Raw genomic sequence first — 19,053 nt, 5'->3', positions numbered from 1 at the left:
AAAAAATTGGCAATGTCACATATACTAGAACACTAAAAAAAAAAAAATGCTTGATTAATGAGCATTACTGTCCTTAAACATCTCAATAGAAAAAGAAGGCAGTCTTTTGATTACACATATCAAGTACATATATAGGAACACACAACTACTCATCCGAACATCGTTAAATACAAAGTAATAAAGCATACCTTCAAAAAGCAACCAGAAATCATACTGGTCTTCAGCTTTAATGAAGTGGTTAGAAAAGTTTATTTTGTGCTTAGGATATTTTTCTAAGGCATCACAAGTTACACATCCAAACTCTTCAATGGTACAATATTTTAAATTCTAAAGGAGAGGGCTTTAAAGAAAACTTGTATATTACGATACTGTAAATCTAACGGATTCACATAGCAACAGAGCCTAGAAAGAAGGGGACATTACAGAAATTGTCTACTACATAATGGTCAGTTGATTCATTGTATTTATGGTTTTCCCCCTTCTTTTAAGGTGAAAACTATGTATTCTAGCTCTTTAAGGAGTAAAAATACACTAAAATGTTCCATCCTACTGACTTTTACCTGTGAAATCCCACACAATATTACCAGTCAGGAAAGAACACAGGATAATATGAAGTTTGTCTTTTAAAAAATATAAAAATGTTATTATTTTAAAACATTAAGCATTACAGACTGTAAAATCAATTAAGAACTTTCTGTATATGAGGACAAAAACACATTTAAGACATATACAAGAAGATGCTTTTTCCTGAGTAGAATGCAAACTTTTATATTAAGCTTCTTTGAATTTTCAAAATGTAAAATACCAAGGCTTTTTCACATCAGACAAAAATCAGGAATGTTCACCTTCACATCCAAAAAGAAAAAAAAAAAAAACAATTTCAAGTTGAAGTTCAGCAAGAATGATGTAAAATCTGAAAAGAGTGGCCAAAATTTTAAATTACAACAGATTGTTCAATTTGATGGATCTCTCAGTAAACTTCAGTTTGAAACAACAAAAAAATACTGTTTACTAAAACATAAAAAATGTTTCCAGGAAATTATCATCCAATTTGAAAAATAAAAAATGTAACCCATAGTAAGTAAGAAAAACACAAGAGAAAATCAAACTTTGTTGGAATCAAGAGAATACCATGAACTTAAAAACTTCCTAAATCAGTAGCATATCCTGTATTACCATGTGTAGAAAACTGTAATTAATTAATGTAAGGTAGCTTTCATTAGTTGCATAACCTAAAAATACAAGGAAATTTTGGAATATACCTCTAAAAAGACCACGAAATTGTCACTGAAATACACATTTCTTGAGACAATGGGCAAACTTCCCATTTACGGGAAATATCTTCTTTTTTTCACACAGTGAAACAGAGAAAAATTATATCAAATGAGAAATATTTTTCTCTAAAATAATCTTCTTAAATACCTCAATAATGCAATACTTGGGAAATGTAAATTTTCAAAACTCAGACTTGAAACAGGTTATTATTAAACAAATATACATAAATCTTATTGCTTGGCACGATTTTCCAAAAATTAGAGAACTATTTAAACCATCATACTGTGCTTAAATCATATTTCAAACTTGTATACCTAGTGCTTTTATGTTCTGAATGTACTCTTCAATTTAATGACAATCTAGACTGAACCCTGCAATATTCAAAAAAGTCACAGTTCACTTCAAACCAAACAAAATGATCAATCTTCTGTTTTTATCAAAATCATAATATTAAGATAACTATAAAATTTAACTAGGATTTATCTGTGGCCAATGATGGACCCAGAGAGCGTTGTCTTATGGCATTCTGTGGAAAGTCTTTGTTTGTTCCTTCTTTACTTTCAGCTTCCTCTTCTGAAACATCTTCTTCATCCGCCTCTTGTTCCTCCTCCACTTTTTTCAAAGGTTGTGCAGATTCTGATAATAATTTTTCTTAAAGACAAAGACCAAAAATGTATTTTTGTTGATGTATTAGATTTGCTTTAGAGTAAAATCAAGATACAATGTCTCATATGCCCCAAAACCGCTTTGGCATAAATTTATCATGTTTGGATTTCCAAAAGGAAAAAGTTATTCAAGATAAGATCAAAAAAACCATGAATTTTATAAAAATAAAAATTGTTTGAGCCATCTTAGTTATCAAAGTCATTCTAATTACCCACCTATTTATAAACTGAACTGAAATTAATGAATCAGCATTAATGTTGTGAATATGGAAGTTGTGAGAAAATGTACAGCATTAAAAAAAACTGGTTGGTCCAATGGTAGTAGGTTATCAGAACTTACTATTACTGTCACTAATGGTGATACACAACCCCCACTGCTAAATTTGACTGCCTTTTAAAAAAAACTATCTCATATTAATTCGCTATTAAACTTCTGGTCAACAAGTATACTAAAACTTAAACAGTATTCTTGTTTCAGTTCCCAGGGGAACAGAAATCACACATTTGCAGTTGAAGGTTGTATTTCTGTCCATATCTTCTTCTGGTCTTATAAATGTGCTTCCCCTTACTCATCCCCCATATATATGATTTTATTACAACATAGTTACAAGAATAAAATGTACAAATCTTAAGTGTACATCTCAATGAATAAATACACACCCTTTCGATGTTTTATATGGCCAGCTGCTAGTTAACTTAAGCTTAGAGCACACCATGGTGAGATACAAGAGACAGAACTGGGTCAAAGAGCTTTACTCTGTTCAATGATCTCAGACTGCCCCCAATCCTAGGCAATCAAGAATGGTGGGGCCAGGGAGGCGACACCCGCAAGGAAGGATTGGGTTAATAAGGCAGAACAAACCATGGGGAAAAATTACCAGCAATGAACCATCTGTTGTTTAGTCTGCCTGGCATCCATCTTTATTTTGGGCTAACAGCCCCTTTTCTATGCCACACCCCAGGCGGTCCTGGTGAATACTAGTTTACAGCAGTGGTTCCCTACCAAGGGCAAGTTCTCGCCCTCCTCAAAGAACACTTAACAATGTCTAGAGATATTTGTTTTTTCACACCTCAGAAGGGCAGTGCTATTGGCAAGTAGAATGCTATTAAATATTCAACAGTGTATAAAAGGCAGTCCATCACAACTAAGAATCATCTGGCCAAAAACGTCAATAGTGTCAAGGCTGAGAAACCCTGGTTTCCAAAAAGTGAGACCTTTACACAAGCAGAGTGTACCAGAATTTCTCCAAAAAATAGGTGGGTGTAGAAAAAAAAATGAATTTCCTTCTTATTCTTAGATTGTGACTATGGTTTTCTCTAACCACCTTATGCTAGTGACTGGAAAGGGCCAAATTGATCCAGATGTCCTTGTGAGCAGAAAAAAACTAGAAAAATAAAAAATAAAAAATTCTAAAAAGCACTCAACTGAGAATTGAACTAGTCAAGGTGTGGAGAACTGAGTTAACTCAGAAACAGCATCTTAACAACATCATTTGAGCCTTAAGGATCCAGTCAACCCTGACCTCAGAATTCATCCCTATATAAACCAATAAATTCCAATTTTGCTTAACAGTAGATTGAGTTGGGTTTCCTTAGCAACCCTAGCAACTCAAAATCAAGACAAGCACACATACTGAAAAACAATTCAAATCATGTGTTCCATTACGGAAGGGGCATGGCAATATCACTTTAAAGTCTGGATTAATATCAGTTGTATTACTAAAGAAAAATAAATTACATAATCATATGCATAGTGCTTACTGAATGCTTATTATATGTTACTAGGATAAGGTGAGCATTACATACCTATCTCCTAAGTGTCATAATGATCCAAAGGGGCAAATTTAATTACTTTCATTTCACAAAGGAGGTTACACGCTCAGAGGGTAAAAAATGTCTGTCATACTGCTTTGCTATTAAGTGGTAGAGCTGGGATGCCCAATCAGATCTCTCTGGCTCAGAGACCATGCTTGCCTTCTTTTTGAATGATTTGGAAAGCATTCAAAAAACCCTTTACTTTATACCTTTCAATCCCTCCAAATTAACAGATATTTAAAGGTAAAGATTTCTTTAGTGACTTTTACTGTGGATCATAATAGAGGACAGAAAAACTTCAGTAGCTTGACATTAATTAGCCAAGTCATTTTAAAAATTTCATTTCCAAGAAATGAATTCCCTTGTAACTTCCTAAAAGAGGTAGAGTATTACCTCTGTCATTTCCTTAGGTTCAACTCTTTTAAAGTTTCTAAAATTGTGCCTATTCACTGACTTACCCATCTTGTTTGAGAACACTTACCTCTTTGTGTATACCAGTTACGTATTCCACAATATTGCACCGAAAGGATTCTATCAGAGTCAGTATTCTTTTAAAAAGTTTGTATGGTCAACACCAAAAGACAAGTTATTTCAGGCCCCGGGGCCTATAGATTTTTCCATTGGTAACCACTTTCTCTAAGACAGGGGTTCTCAAATAGTGGTCCTCAGACCAGCAACATCAACTTCACCTGGGAATTTTAAGAAATGGAAATTCTTGGCCCCAATACAGAACTTCTGAGTCCAAAACCCAGGGTGGGGAATCAGCAATCTGTTTGAACAAGTTCTTCGGGCAAGTCTCAGACACTCTCAAGTTTGCTCTAAGTGGTAAGATGACTCAGACTCCAACACCTACATCCTCAGAGAAATCAATCTATGCAGACTCCCAAAGTAAACTCTTGGGAGACGGGAGGACGACCTGGCAACAGTGGCAGTAACAGCCTGCACATCACATGACTTAGTAGGTACTTTGGTACATTTATGGGATCCAATGCTAGTTGCACACTTACCACACTACGGATTTTCTGACGGCCATATGATTTATGTGAGGGTGAAGACAGAATATATTAAAAAAAACATAATACAGATGCTGCTTGACTTATGATGGGGTTATACCCTGATAAATCATCATAAGTTGAAAATATCATAAGTCAAAAAGGCATTTAATACAACTAACCTATCCTTACATAAGTTGAAATACATTAATACACCTAACCTAACCTAATCTGCCCAGCATCACAAAAGTACTCCATACCAATAGCCCAGAATAGGTCAAAATTCAAAATTTAAAGTACGGTTTCTACTGAACGCATATTCCTTTTGCACCATCGTAAAGTCAATTTTAAGTTGAATGATTGTAGGTCAGGGACCATCGGTATAGCTACCTTTATATATCTATCTTTTGTATCTACTAAATTAGATCTTACATTTTATTCACAATTTAAAAGTTGGGGAGTAAACATTTTATATTCATTTCACTTCAAAAACCTTAAACCTAACAATACACTTGTCTTTTAAGTAATCTGTGCTTACGTTTTTTTCCTAGACATCAGTGGCCCTTTTTGGATAAAATGATTCCATCCCCTATGCATGTCCTTTTTAGTATCAATGCAACTATCTAAGAAATGAAAAGATGACCTACCAGTATGAAAGGACAAGGTACACTATAAATTCAATCTCCATAGACTTCATTTCGGAAATTTTGATCTCAATAAGCTAAGTTAAGAAAGACATCATGGCCGGGCGCAGTGGCTCACGCCTGTAATTCCAGCACTTTGGGAGGCCAAGGCTGGCGGATCACGAGGTCAGGAGATCGAGACCATCCTGGCTAACACAGTGAAACCCCGTCTCTACTAAAAATACAAAAAATTAGCTGGGCGTGGTCGTGGGCACCTGTAGTCCCAGCTACTCAGGAGGGCAAGGCAGGAGAATAGCATGAACCCGGAAGGCAGAGGTTGCAGTGAGCCGAGATCACGCCACTGCACTCCAGCCTGGGCAACAGAGCGAGACTCCGTCTCAAAAACAAACAAACAAACAAAAGACATAATAAATGAAGGAATATCAGGCCACAAGTCTGATTTAGTTAAAATCAGCTTTGTCACTTCTGTGTGACTGTGAACCTTAGTCTCCTCAAGTACAAAATGGGAGCAGTAACACCTATGCACTCTACTACAGAGTTGCTGAAGAGCAAACGAGGTAACAGATAAGTAAAAGTTCTTTAAGAACTGCAAATATAAATGCTTCCATTAACAGTACAATTACAAGAGTGGTAAATGCTTGTAATTATTTAAATTGTTCTGTAGTACAGTTCAGTGTCAGTGGCATCCTAAATCAACTATAGGGATTGCTTTTCCCAATATCCTACCAGAAAAAACTTACAATTGGCTGGCATTCAAAGAATAATCTTCAAATGTGGCGGCCAGTATACTAATGAAAGACTTCAAGAGTAGAATATATTCCACTTATAAAATGACACCAAATAAATATTATTAAATAGCTACATGCTATATGCAATGTTAAAATTCCCCATAATATAAGAGTCAAGAAAATAACAATGTTCCAAAATCCACTGGGCTACATTCTTATATGAAATATACATCTCCTCTACCTTCCTTTATGCCATAGCTGATAAAGACCAACAATCCACAGTTAGAATTCTAAGCTGGAAGAGCAACCTGTGAAATGTGTGATTGTGATTACAGTAATGAATAGGACTATCGTGAATAAAAAATAAACATTTTAAAATATACTTACTTGAAAGGTATGGGTATGGCTGTGGTCTGCGCCTTTTTGAAGGACAAAGGCAATCTGCCACAAATATCATACACTGTAAAAATAAACATTGTAAGAAATCTGAATGTAGAATATATGCCACAGCTAATGTAACTATTTTAAATAATCACATTTTTAAATATCTTTCTTCCTAGCACTCCAAAAATGAAATACTTACGAGTCCTAATAACAGTCCGGAAAACAGAGTTGCTAAAGCAAAAACAGTATATGATCCCCACACTGGCAATCCAAGGTCTTCAATAAAGTAGTTATGGCAAGTCTAAAATCAAAAGAAAAAAAAAAAACTAAAAATCTGTTCATTTTTGTTAAAGTGATAGTGGTAAAAATGTTTAAGATAAAAATATTTTAGTCCATACCCTGATCCACATAGATAGCTGAAAGAGTGCTGACATACTACTCATCCTAAAAATAAAAGAGATGATTAAAAAACTGAGTAACATACACAGATTTGTCTATACATACTATTTTCTACTCTATAATTTCCCCAATATGACAGATTTTATTGCTGTTAATCAAGACTAGTGATACATCACTGATTTCATGCCTGTAATAAGCCTTGTTCATGAAAACTGTTTCTAAATTGACACTACCATGTGACAGCCTCATAAATAAAAATACTTGACAGTATTTTTTTCCTTTTCTCCCACTATTTTGATGTTAATATTTTGTCTTTCATCTGATGATTTCTCCAATACACTGAGTAAAGGGTTACAAGTTCCATGAAACCAGTTGGAAAAGGCAACTCTTACTCACCCTTAAAAGCCTTCAAAGCAAGACCAAAGGGAGGCTAAAGGAAGGACTGGAAACAATTGTCAAGCCAATTCTTTCCATTTAAGAACTATCCCTCTTTTTTATTGAAATTAATTAAAATTTACAAGAGTATTAGTTTGACATCATTTAATGATATACAAAATTATTACATAGGAAATAAATGCTAAGTCATCATATAAGCAAAAATTAGTATTTTACATAATTAAATGGTCAGTTTTAAAAAGGCATGCTTCAGAAATAAGAAAGGTCTGCGAGTTCCCAATTGTAGCTGCTTGAAAATAGACTTACAAGCAACTACTTTCTTCTACTGGAAGAACAAGATTCATTTATGAGATGAGATTTCAGAGAACAAAAATCAGTTATACTTTTAGTTCAACACAGAAAGGTATTTTAATCATGTTGCTTCTGTTGTTTAAAAGCCAAGTGAGAAGAGAAACAAGGAACTGAAACATAAAGCACTGTATAGCCTCACTGTAGTCTGCAGTAATTTATTTCAGGAACAGTAGGATCCAAAATTGAGTTGGGCATGGTAGTTCCATGGGTGAGTGTTAACAGGGCTAATCTTTCTCCCATCCACAGAATCTAGAGCATTTTTCTCTTATGTGACTACTGTCCCAACTCCCTATCCTCCAAAGGTAAGTGTGGTGAGAGGATAGGAAGAGACAGATGGCCACACAGGATCAGTCCATGGTGACCTCAGCAAAACTCACTATTCCCAGAGGTCTCTCACATGACCAGTGAGGCCCTGTACTCCAACAGCAAAGCAGAAAGAAAGCATGCTTGCTACTTCCAATCCTTATCACTCCATAGCCAGTTGCTACGAGGAAATTCATCTACCCTCTAGATATCTATAAAGCTCAGTGCTTAGGCACGCTATTATGGTCACCATTTATACACACTATTCATATAAGAAGTTATCAGACAGGTGGAATAACCAACCAAACAATTCAGTTGCTTGACATCAAGAGCTGAAGTTTATGTAATTTAGTTGGTATCGGCAATTTTTGACGGTCTCCATGGAGACAGAACATTAAAAAACAAATTGAAGTCTGGAGGTAGCATGAGTACAAGTTTGAGCCTACTCATTCAAATTATTACACTCGAGTGATAGCTTTACCCATTACAGTGTGAAGACTCTTAGGGGCATTTAGTTTTTGATGATACATATGACCAAATCTAGCAAGCTAAAATATTCCTGAAAAGGTGTACAACTTACTTCTATAAAATGCCTTCTCTAACTCAAGAAGCATGAAAATATGTTTGACTTAGAAGGTCAAACTAAAAAGATCAAACATGTAGGCCGTGCACAGTGGCTCACACCTGTAATCCCAGCACTCTGGGAGGCCGAGGCGGGCAGATCACAAGGTCAGGAGATCAAGACCATCCTGGCTAACACAGTGAAACCCCGTCTCTACTAAAAATACAAAAAAATTAGCCACGTGTGGCGGTGGGCACCTGTAGTCCCAGCTACTCGGGAGGCTGAGGCAGGAGAATGGCATGAACCCGGGAGGCAGAGCTTGCAGTGAGCCGAGATTGCGCCACTGCACTCCAGCCTGGGCGACAGAGCAAGACTCCGTCTCAAAAAAAAAAAAAAAAAAAAAAAAAAAAATCAAACATGTAATAAATGTGGATATACCTTAACTGCTCAAGAAACAAACTGAGTATGAATGCTTTACATAAAATATAATTATCTGTTCCAATTAATTATGAAATGGGTAAGAGAAAAAGCCCTCATACTTACAGAACAGAACCTGGACCAAACCATGATGAAACGGGCTCAATACTCTTCCACTCTTTATCACTTATAAAGTTTATGAAGTCCTTCTTAGTCCTTGGACCCTGATAGCGCCTAAATTCACCATCTTTACAACTAAAGAGAATCAGAATTAAATATTATCCAGCACTGAGAAATAATTAAATATTTATTTTGCTATTTTTTCACCTCACTTTACAGTCAATTCTAACATTCAAAAGCATTAGCAATGTACAAGTATTAATAGCAAATTATACTATTTACCTACTAATGACATTTTAGCCCCCAATTTAACAATGAGGTTACATTTTTTTAAAATCATAAGCCTTAAAATGTAATTACTGTTATTCTTCCAAGTAATGAAACTATGAAATACAGTAAGTAGATAAATCTCAGAAAAGTACTTTTAAGCCTTATGTGTAATACACATATAAAAAGAATTATATAAAAATTATTAGAATAGTGCTTGGCATATAGTAATTATTAGCTGTTAAGCTATAACTTAAAATTTTAAGGCATTTTTCTAGTACTTTTGGCTATAATAGCATCACCTCAGGCACCCTGCTTTAAATCACTGGAGGCGTCTGGTACGGTGCTTCCCTTCCTCTCATTTCAGTGACTTTAGTCAGCTTTGCAGCCTTCCTTAGATCCACCTCCTCCTTCCCATTCCCAATGTAGAAAGTTCTGTCAGAGTCATAAATGTTCTCTTGGCTCCAACATCTTTAAGTGCAAAAACTCATCAGCTCCCTACTAGGGACCTGTTAAGTAGGGTTAAGGGACCCTTTATCCACTCAGAGGTAAAAACCACGAGGAAGCCCCCCACCCCAAAACACAAAGTTTTTGTGAAGTGTCATTTGAGCTATTATTTGAAGCATAGGTAAGATTTCGACAGGCAGGAAATAGGAGAAAGGATATGGTAAACAATTTTGACTGAAAGAAAAAGGGCAGGAAATTCCAAATAAGGTCACAGGGCACTAAGAAGTGAAAAGCAAAGGGAGAGACTGAAGGGGCACGTGGGGAAAAGGACTGAATGAGAAGGGCAGGACAGAAGCACTTATGGAGACAGCGAACAGAAATTTACGTAGATGTGAAGGGAGTAGGGGTGAATTTTAAAAACATAAAAAAAAGAAAAAAGGGCAAAGAAAAGCAAGCTACAAATACAAAGAATTGTCAACTTATTTTCAGTACCTCCTGGTATTTAACCTAACAGCTACATGATGTTAGGGTACACAGACTTGAGATTTCATACCCTCAATTTAGAAGATAAAGTCAAACTAACAGACCTGACACTGAAGACTACATAATCTTGCTCATTCTGATTTATTACCCAACTGTCACCTATTACTCTACCCAAGGCTGTACAACAGCACTTTCTTAGCTACTTTTTGGACATAACATGTTCCTGTTAATGACGGTTTATGAGATTGTCCTCACAATAAAATGCTTATGCTCCACTCTTAAAATTCTACTTCCAAGGTTTCATTTAAACCCCATATTCTCTGGGAACCAATCCAGGTAACTGTGATTTCTCCTTTATCCAATTACCTACAGGACTCACCACTACTTTGGATGCATAATGACTTAACACGCTGAACAGGATCACACCATTTCACAAGAACATCACTTTCCAAAACAACTGTAAATCTTTGAGAACAGAGACTGTTTCACACATCACTCAACTACCTAAAGGCACCTAGGATAACACTAAGCAAAACAAGCCCTCTAAAATACCTGCTGAATATGAGATTACCTCAGCTCTTCCAACATGATCCAAGCCAGAGGCCTACTACTTCTGACTACACTATAATGCATCCTTCTCCATAATTTAGAATCTTCGAATACTTACTGATAAATAGTAGGAAGAGCAGTTATGATAAACCGTCCACTCAGTCCTACAAATAAAGAACACACAGCAGGTTTTACATAGGCCAATCACTGACTACTTAAAAGGTGACTTTGAATTATTTAAATACATACTAATAGGAAAGAACATGAAATTATACCTAATAGTTGAGCTTTGTAATACATAATTTAAAAATGAATTATGTACTTAAAGCAACTTTAAAAAACACAATACTGCACATTATCTCAGTTAAAAAGTATGTAGAACTAGAGTACTGAATACATTTTTAAATAAAAACACTTCATCATTTATATCACTGTCAAAATTAAGACTACTAGTAATAAGAGCACCTTGTGCTCATGGGAGAGCACAAGGTAATAGGGTCTTAGATCTAAAATCCAATGGAATTGCACTTGACATTCAACAAACAAAGGCAGTTTATGGTGCTGCTAAAAATGGAAAATACTATGAATCTTTCATGAGACAGGCAAAAATAATAGGAGCTAACATTTATTGTTAGCCATGTGTCAAGCACTGATATTACAGAGAATTGACCTGTGCCTCAGTTTTCTTATCTGTGAAATGGGGACATTACATATTTCACGGGGTTGTATAAGGATTAAATAATAAACACAAGATATTTGGAAGAGTGCTATAATAGGCAAGCGCTCGATAAATATTACTTATTATTACCATTTGGGATGGGACAGCCAAGAATCCAAGGGTAGTGTGACTACCGAGAACGGTAAGATGAGATTGGTCTGTGGAAGGAATCTCCTTAAGGGCAGGACCTGCCACTTGTCCAGGGACCAAGTCAGGAGTGCACTTGACCTCACAACCACGAGGGCTTTATATTTAGGAGCCCACATCCTCAAATCATAGGTACTAAATTTAAAACTCAATTTCAGAGATTCAGATCTTCTTTTGTCAGGGAACGTGACCTTGACTCCAGAAAAACACTCAACCACATGCTCCTTATTCTGAAGCCTGGTATGGATGCAAATGTGGCTTGGCCAATGTTCACCTGAACCACAGTGTTCTAGGACTTCTCAAAGGCATCTTACATACTAGTCTGGGGCCTGGGATGCAAAGAACAACAAATCAGAGGCAGTTATATGGGCAAGAATAAAAAGAGGGTAATGTCTTCAAGAACCCTTAAAGCAACACATTCAAGAAATCAGGTGTATACACAACCAGGGAATCTCCATTTTGCAACCATTGCACACTGAGCCCCCAGCAGGGAGGTGGACAAGTCAGGTTAACTAGCTGCAGACTGTAGGTTTTCAAAACCTAAAGAAAGGTAGAATTAAGACTATGTAATGTAGAAAATAGGATAAATATATCAACCCAAACAGCAAAGAAACAAAACTAACCAAAGACTTACAGTACCTGGCTGCTCTGTGACATCTACTTTCGCAACATTAACCTCAAGATCTTCTCCCCATTCAGCAAAACTTTCCCATTCCGGTTGAAGATTTTGACAAGCAGGGCACCACGGGGCATAACTAAGAAATACAGATTTTTTTTAAAAAAAAGTTAAGCACTTTAGTATGACCATTTATCTTGGGATAAAAAATTTAAATGTATAATTTATGAAGAATATTTCATATGAAAACACTGAAGATGATAAGGTGGTTAATTTTATGCAGATGAAAAACTTTTAAGGGTAGATCTAACAATCCAGGAATCGAGAATGATGAACTGATGATGCTAATCAAATAAAATTCTGAGAATAAGACACAGGATTTTTTCACATGCAAAACAGCTCTTTAGAAAACTTTTGCATTTCTCTATTAATGGTGTAGCCACCAGAAAGCTCAAGACCAAAGTTAGAGCTTACCAATTTTAATAATTTACAATGCAGAGTCACAAATGCAAGGTGTTGGAAAAATAGAAGTGTCCTGGGCTGTGGTGAATAAGAAAGCACATATTCCATCTTAAAGTGGCAACCATTATTAAGTAGGATTGCCACAAAGGATGCTGGCACACTAAGGCTGGCTATTCACATTTAAAAGAAGATGGAGAGCTGCATTTTTATATGAGAATGTTACCTCAAAAAATAACCCACACACAAATACTAAGCAGGCCAAACAAAACTCTTGGCCAGTTAGGTCATCCTGTTTCCAAGACCTTGGATTTACAAATGCAAGCATATTAGCATTTAAATTACTCCTCTGGTATTATCTCCCGAGGATCTTATTTTTCCACTTTATTGTATTTTATCTTATAATACACCACAGGGTTGTTCTTTTTTTTTTTTTTTAACAGAACCAGGAAGAATAAAGCCTAAAGCAGTTAAACACAAAACTATACTTTCTGCACTTCACATTTTCTTCACTTGTTTTATGAAAACCAAACTCCTAAAATAGACATTGTAGAACAAGACAAACTGGTAGTATAAAAGCCAAGCTCCTAACAATAAATCGTATTACAATGAAAATATCTCCATGACAAAACTTCTGAGCAGAAATGGATTTACTGTAGATAATTCACTTGTAATTAGGAGCAGACTATTACTAAAACTACTAGAGTCCTTCTTTTTCAGGTTCGTTTTGTTGCTCAGTTGCTTTTTTATTTTTTGAAACAGGGTCTCGCTTTGTTACCCAGGCTGGAGGGCAGTGGCGCCATCTGGGCTCACTGCAGCCTCAACCTCCCGGGCTCAAGATATCCTCCCACCTCAGCCCAAGTAGCTGGGACTACAGATGCCTGCCCACACGCCCAGCTAATTTTTCGTATTTTTTTGTAGAGACTGGTTTTTGCCATGTTGCCCAGGCTGTCAGTTGCTTTCTAAAAACTTACTTTAGAATCTCTACTTAAGGAAAAAGAAAAACTACTCCTCTATAGCATAATTTCAGATAGATGCTCCAATGTGGATTTACCTCATACTCAATGTTTTGTTAGTCTTGTTCTCCTTAATACTACTTCTGATTGCTGTATTTATATAGTTGGACCATAATGAGTTAAAAAATATCCTTGAGTAATACTTGACTGTATTTTGCATATACACACACGATCACTATTGCTTAATATATTGCTTATAACACTATTTTACAGGCACGATCTAAAACAAGTTACTCATGATGATGACTGAAAAAGTGTCACAGTTCCTCTCCCCTGAAGCTTTCAATGGTGCCTGAATGAAAATTCATTTCAGAATTGCAGATTATATGCATACTATGAAAATTTCCCTTTATCTTACCCTCCATATAAATGTTCTACTTTTTTTTTGAGATTGAGTCTCACTCTGTCGCCCAGGCTGGAGTGCAGTGGTGCGACCTCGGCTCTGCCTCCCAGATTCAAGCGATTCTTCTGCCTCAGCCTCCCGAGTAGCTGGGACTACAGGTGCGTGCCACCACGCCCAGGTAATTTTTTGTATTTTTAGTACAAACGGCGTTTCACCGTGTTAGCCAGGATGGTCTCGATCTCCTCACCTCGTGATCCACCCGCCTCGGCCTCCCAAAGTGCTGGGATTACAGGCGTGAGCCACCGCGCCGGCCAGTTTTGTTTTTTTAAAAAATAACACAGGACTTACTGATTTAGCCTTCTGGGTTCTCCCTTGGGGATGTCACTTTCACTGGCCTCCTTAACTTGACAACCCTTGTTGTATTCGTGACACAAGAAAACACTCACCTGAACCCTGTTGTCTTTTCATTCTTATTTACTTATTTATTTTGCTACGTTGCCCAGGATCTCTTGAACCCCTGGGCTCAAGTCATCCTCATACCTCAATCTCCTGGGTAGCGTACGCCACTTCCAGCTGAACCTTTTAAAAGAAGAAGGTGTTCTAACAACAATTATTGTATGCCTACTCTGAAGACCCAAAGAAAGCCAGCACAGCAATATCTGCATAGGTTAACTAAAGTATTTAGGTATCCTGTTACTCATTTGTAAAACGTGAAAAACACCTGTCATAGAGAATTTGTAGGGAATTAAATATGGTATGCGTGTAAAGGGTGCTTAGTGGTGTCCAGTACACTGTTAATACTCAATAATCATGCTTTTACTATTATCAGTAAATACTGCTAATATGTATAATACCACCATCAACAACGACTTAGCATCTAAAGCAAAGGCAGATACTTTATTTCCCACCGCGGCAGAACAGATATTATTAAATTGAAATCACCACACAAAATACATGATTTCGTTCGAGCAATAAATGATGACCTGGCGCTCTTGAGAGTGTATACATTAATACATTATCTTTTAATGTAATACCATTTACAAAAACCTAGGAGTCACAACCCAAGGTATTCTCTACACTACAAAGACACCCAAAGGAAAAATGAGATGAGGAGTGAAAAAAAGAGAAAGCAAAAGAGGAGGCAAAAAGAGAAAACGAAAACTTAAAAATAACCCAACTTGAATTGACTCAGTATTTACAATAAAAAAGAAACGTACCTAATCCATTAAAAAAAAGCTTAAAAGCCCCAAATTCCAACACCATAAACAGACTATCTTTTAAGGACAGACAAAACGAGAGGAGAGATTTTGCTCAATATTCTCTTATGTAAAATGTGGTGAAAATAAGTGTAGAAGTCTGTGAAGAATCACTTTAACTACTTAGACACTAGTCGGACACCTCCCTCCCCGCGCCCCAGTCGCATCCTCAAAGTCATGAAAAATGTCAGAATTCGCATTGGCGCTAACCCTTTGGGCGCACCACAACCCAAGAAACGAAACGAGGGTGCACGCCAGAAGAAACTTAACATTCACGGGTAAGAGACGAGGGGGTGGGACCAAGCTGGCAGCAGATCCCAGGAGTTTGGGGAGCTGCAGAAGTCGGGGACGCTCGCTCCGCAACTCGGAGGCGCAGTCCTGGGGAGCCTGCGACCTGCACGAGGAACGTGTGGGGTGAAGTCGTGTGTCCAGGCACGGACGTAGGACCCCGGCCGCCCCGCACTCACAATTCTATCATCCAGTCTCCTTCCAGCAGTTCTCTCCAGTTCTCGTCCGTGATGACGCGAACGTTGCTCCGCCGCCCGTGCGTCCAGGGAGCACCCCAAAGCAACAGCACCAGGACTGCCAGGGGAACTGCAAGACTCCCGGAGGGCGCCATTTCCGCCGCTTGCCCACCTCACAACGAGCGCGGCGGCCCCTCCCTCCGGTCACAGCTCCCACTTCCGCCCTCGCGGGCTGCTCAGCGCAAGCGCACTACGGTGCTGCGAGGAGCGCCTGTCTAGAGGACTTTCACTGCGCATGACAGGGGTCTGATCCCAGTGAGTGGTGAAGTCGGGAAAGAGGGAAGAACGCCTCTCCGCAATGCGCATGACAGAAAAGCGGCTTCTTCTACCGCCTAGGGTGCCCCAATATTGTGGGGGAAGGAACAGAGCAAAAGGAGGCGTGGTGTAAAAAGTGGGGCGGTGCTTTGAGGAAGAACGGCTTAAAAGACGCTCCCAGGATTTTGGCGCCAAATAGTTAGCGTTTACAAGCAAATTGGTAAGTTTATAATGTGCTAAAGCAGTTTTCCAATTAAATGTCCTTCAGAGTTCTCATTTGTTTTCTTTGAAACATGTAGTAAAGCTAATGGATTTTATAGGAGTCGGAATATTGGTTTACTTCTGAGAGATTATAGACAGGGAAGGTGCAGAGGAACATTATGGTTATGTTGGATGTGTTGGAGGTGTTCAACATCTAGATATGAACAGTAGTTACATGGGCGTACGTATATGATTTTTTTTTAAAAAGGATCAAACTGTACATTTTAAGACAGTGCACTTTATGCACTTTCAGGTGTATGTTATCTCTCAAAAAAAATTCAGTAGGTACAGAGATCCTAGGTCAGTACTTCAAAATGGAACCAGACACATAGGCTTGTAACATATTTGAGTTTTTTCTCTCAAACATTCGTAAATACAAATGCAAACCAAAATGTGCACTGCCCCATCAGTCAAATGAAAATAGTTGCAGGTGTGGTGGCTCACGCCTGTAATCCTAGCAAAACAGGGAGGCCAAGGCAGGCGGATCACTTGAGGTCAGGAGTTTGTGACCAGCCTGACCAACATAGTGAAACCCCATCTCTACTAAAAATACAAAAATTAGCCAGGCGTGGTGGCAGGCGCCTGTAGTCCCATCTACTCAGGAGGCTGAGGCAGGAGAATTGCTTGAACCCGGGAGGCGGAGGTTGCAGTGAACCGAGATCATTCCACTGCACTCCAATCTGGGCTATAGAGAGAGACTAAGTCTCAAGGAAATAGTTGCCACTATCTTACCTCACCTTTTCAACTTAACTAACCCCAATTAGTCCTCTTCCCCACCCCTCCACTGAATAGCCCTCTCAAGGACACCAGCGACCTGCAAGATAAATCCCAATTGTTTCTTCTCAATGCATCTAGCATGACTCCTAGCCCCATTCTACCACACCCTTGAAACACTTTACTATCTTGCTGTCTGGGCAGCTCGCTTTTTTTTCTGTCCTACACTAGCTGATTCTTCTCAAACTTCTTGGCTGGTCCTCCTTTACTTCCGGACATCGGCATCCCCAGGATGCTTTACTGCCCTCCGCCCCCCATCTCCCGCCACCTTTCTCTTCACATCATCAGGCTCTCATCTTTCTGGGAACTACAGGCATATGTATTCAACTGTATATCATTCAGACTCTGATCCTTCTGGGAACTACAGGCATATGTATTCAACTGTATATCATTCAGACTCTGATCTTTCTGGGAACTACAGACATATGTATTCAACTGTATATCATTCAGACTCTGATCCTTCTGGGAACTACAGGCATATGTATTCAAATCCTTGCTAAACATCTCTTGGGTACGTAATAGCTGGTGAAAGGAAAAGAAATCTTGGGGCCCCAAAATCATTAAGCTAAAGGGAAAAGTCAAGCTGGGAACTGCTTAGGGCAAACCTGCCTCTCATCCATCTTCTCACTGAGATAAATGCATATCTGATTGCCTCCTTTGGAAGGCTAATCAGAAACTTAGAAGAATGCCACCATTTGTCTCTTACCCACCTATGACCTGGAAGCCCCTTCCTGGCTTCGAGTTTGTCCCGCCTTTGCTTTGAGTTGTCCCACCTTTCCAGGCCAATACAATGTTCATCTTACATATGTTGATTGATGTCTCGTGTCTCCCTAAAATATATAATATAAAATCAAGCTGTGCTCCACCCACCTTAGGCACATGTCCTCAGCACCTCCTCAGGCTATGTCATGGGCGCGCATTCTTAATTTTGGCAAAATAAACTTCCTAAATTGACTGAGACCTGTCTCAGATTTTGGGGGTTCAGAAGCTCAAACATCAAACGGCCAAAAAAGATACTTCTTGATTCTTTCTCTGCTGGTCTTCCATCCACTAAAGAGCCCCGAGGTTCACCAGGTTTCTCTAGCCAAACATGTACGTTTTAATTCTTTATTGTTCTCACTCTTCACCTCTTGTAACCCATGAGCAAATCTTGTAAATGTTACCTTCAAAACGGATCCTGAATCTGACCACCAATTTCCGTCTCAACAGCCAACACCCTAGTCCAGAGTTTTCTTGCCTTGAGTACAATGAGAACTTCCTAAGTTTGTGAGAAAATAAATTTCTATTGTTTAAGCCACCCAGTCTATGATATTTTATTATGGCAGCCCAAGCTAAGACACTAGACCTCCATTACAATGTTGAATAGAAATGGCAAGAGTGGCCAAACATACTTATCTTGTTCCTGTTCTTAGGAGAAAAGCGTTGTCTTTTACCACTAAGTATGATGTTAATGTGAATTCTAAATAGTTGCCTTTTATACAGGTGAGGAAGTTTCCTTCTATTCCTAGAAGGTCGTCTGTTTTTATCTTGAAGAAGTGTTGAATTTTGACAAATCCTTTTTCTGCATTTATTGCAATGACCATGTGGTTTTTGTCCTTTATTGATATGGTGTGGTTTTTTTGTTTGTTTGTTTGTTTGTTTTTGAGACGGAGTCTTGCTCTGTCATTAGGCTAGAGTGCAGTGGTGTGATCTCAGCGCACTGCAACCTCCGCCTCCTGGATTCAAGCAATTCTCTTGCCTCAGCCTCCCGAGTAGCTGGGATTACAGGCACGTGCCACCACGCCCAGGTAATTTTTATATTTTTAGTAGAGACGGGGTTTCACCATGTTGGCCAGGATGGTCTCTTTCTCTTGACCTCATGATCTGCCTGCCTCAGCCTCCCAAAGA

At 38.2% G+C, this 19,053-nt stretch overlaps 2 protein-coding genes and 1 non-coding gene across 7 annotated transcripts in view; 1 reads left to right on the top strand and 2 right to left on the bottom strand.

Annotated features, from left to right (window-relative positions):
• Positions 1-230: 230 nt before the first annotated feature.
• Positions 231-16,196, bottom strand: TMX1 (thioredoxin related transmembrane protein 1). Its single transcript, XM_004055166.5, has 8 exons — positions 15,820-16,196; positions 12,302-12,417; positions 10,916-10,961; positions 9,058-9,186; positions 6,902-6,947; positions 6,703-6,804; positions 6,507-6,579; positions 231-1,926 (listed from the first exon to the last, which is right to left on the bottom strand). The coding sequence occupies exons 1-8, from the start codon at positions 15,969-15,971 to the stop codon at positions 1,748-1,750; spliced, it is 843 nt and encodes a 280-aa protein (XP_004055214.1). The 5' UTR covers positions 15,972-16,196; the 3' UTR covers positions 231-1,747.
• On the bottom strand, positions 12,050-12,184 carry LOC115930647 (small nucleolar RNA SNORA70). Its single transcript, XR_004067268.1, has one exon. It is a non-coding gene; the product is annotated as a small nucleolar RNA SNORA70 (small nucleolar RNA).
• Positions 16,139-19,053, top strand: part of TRIM9 (tripartite motif containing 9) — a 263,721-nt gene continuing 260,806 nt past the window's right edge. For all 5 annotated transcript variants that reach the window (XM_055361500.2, XM_004055164.5, XM_019009943.4 and 2 more), the window contains exon 1: positions 16,139-16,351. The gene's annotated coding sequence lies outside the window, so the exon portion shown is untranslated. The remainder of the gene's footprint in view (positions 16,352-19,053) is intronic.

Source organism: Gorilla gorilla, chromosome 15 (genome assembly GCF_029281585.2).
Source record: "Gorilla gorilla gorilla isolate KB3781 chromosome 15, NHGRI_mGorGor1-v2.1_pri, whole genome shotgun sequence".
In the NCBI taxonomy this organism is placed as follows: domain Eukaryota; kingdom Metazoa; phylum Chordata; class Mammalia; order Primates; family Hominidae; genus Gorilla; species Gorilla gorilla.
Note: the sequence above shows the minus strand (reverse complement) of the source record. Positions and strands in the feature narration are given on the sequence as shown.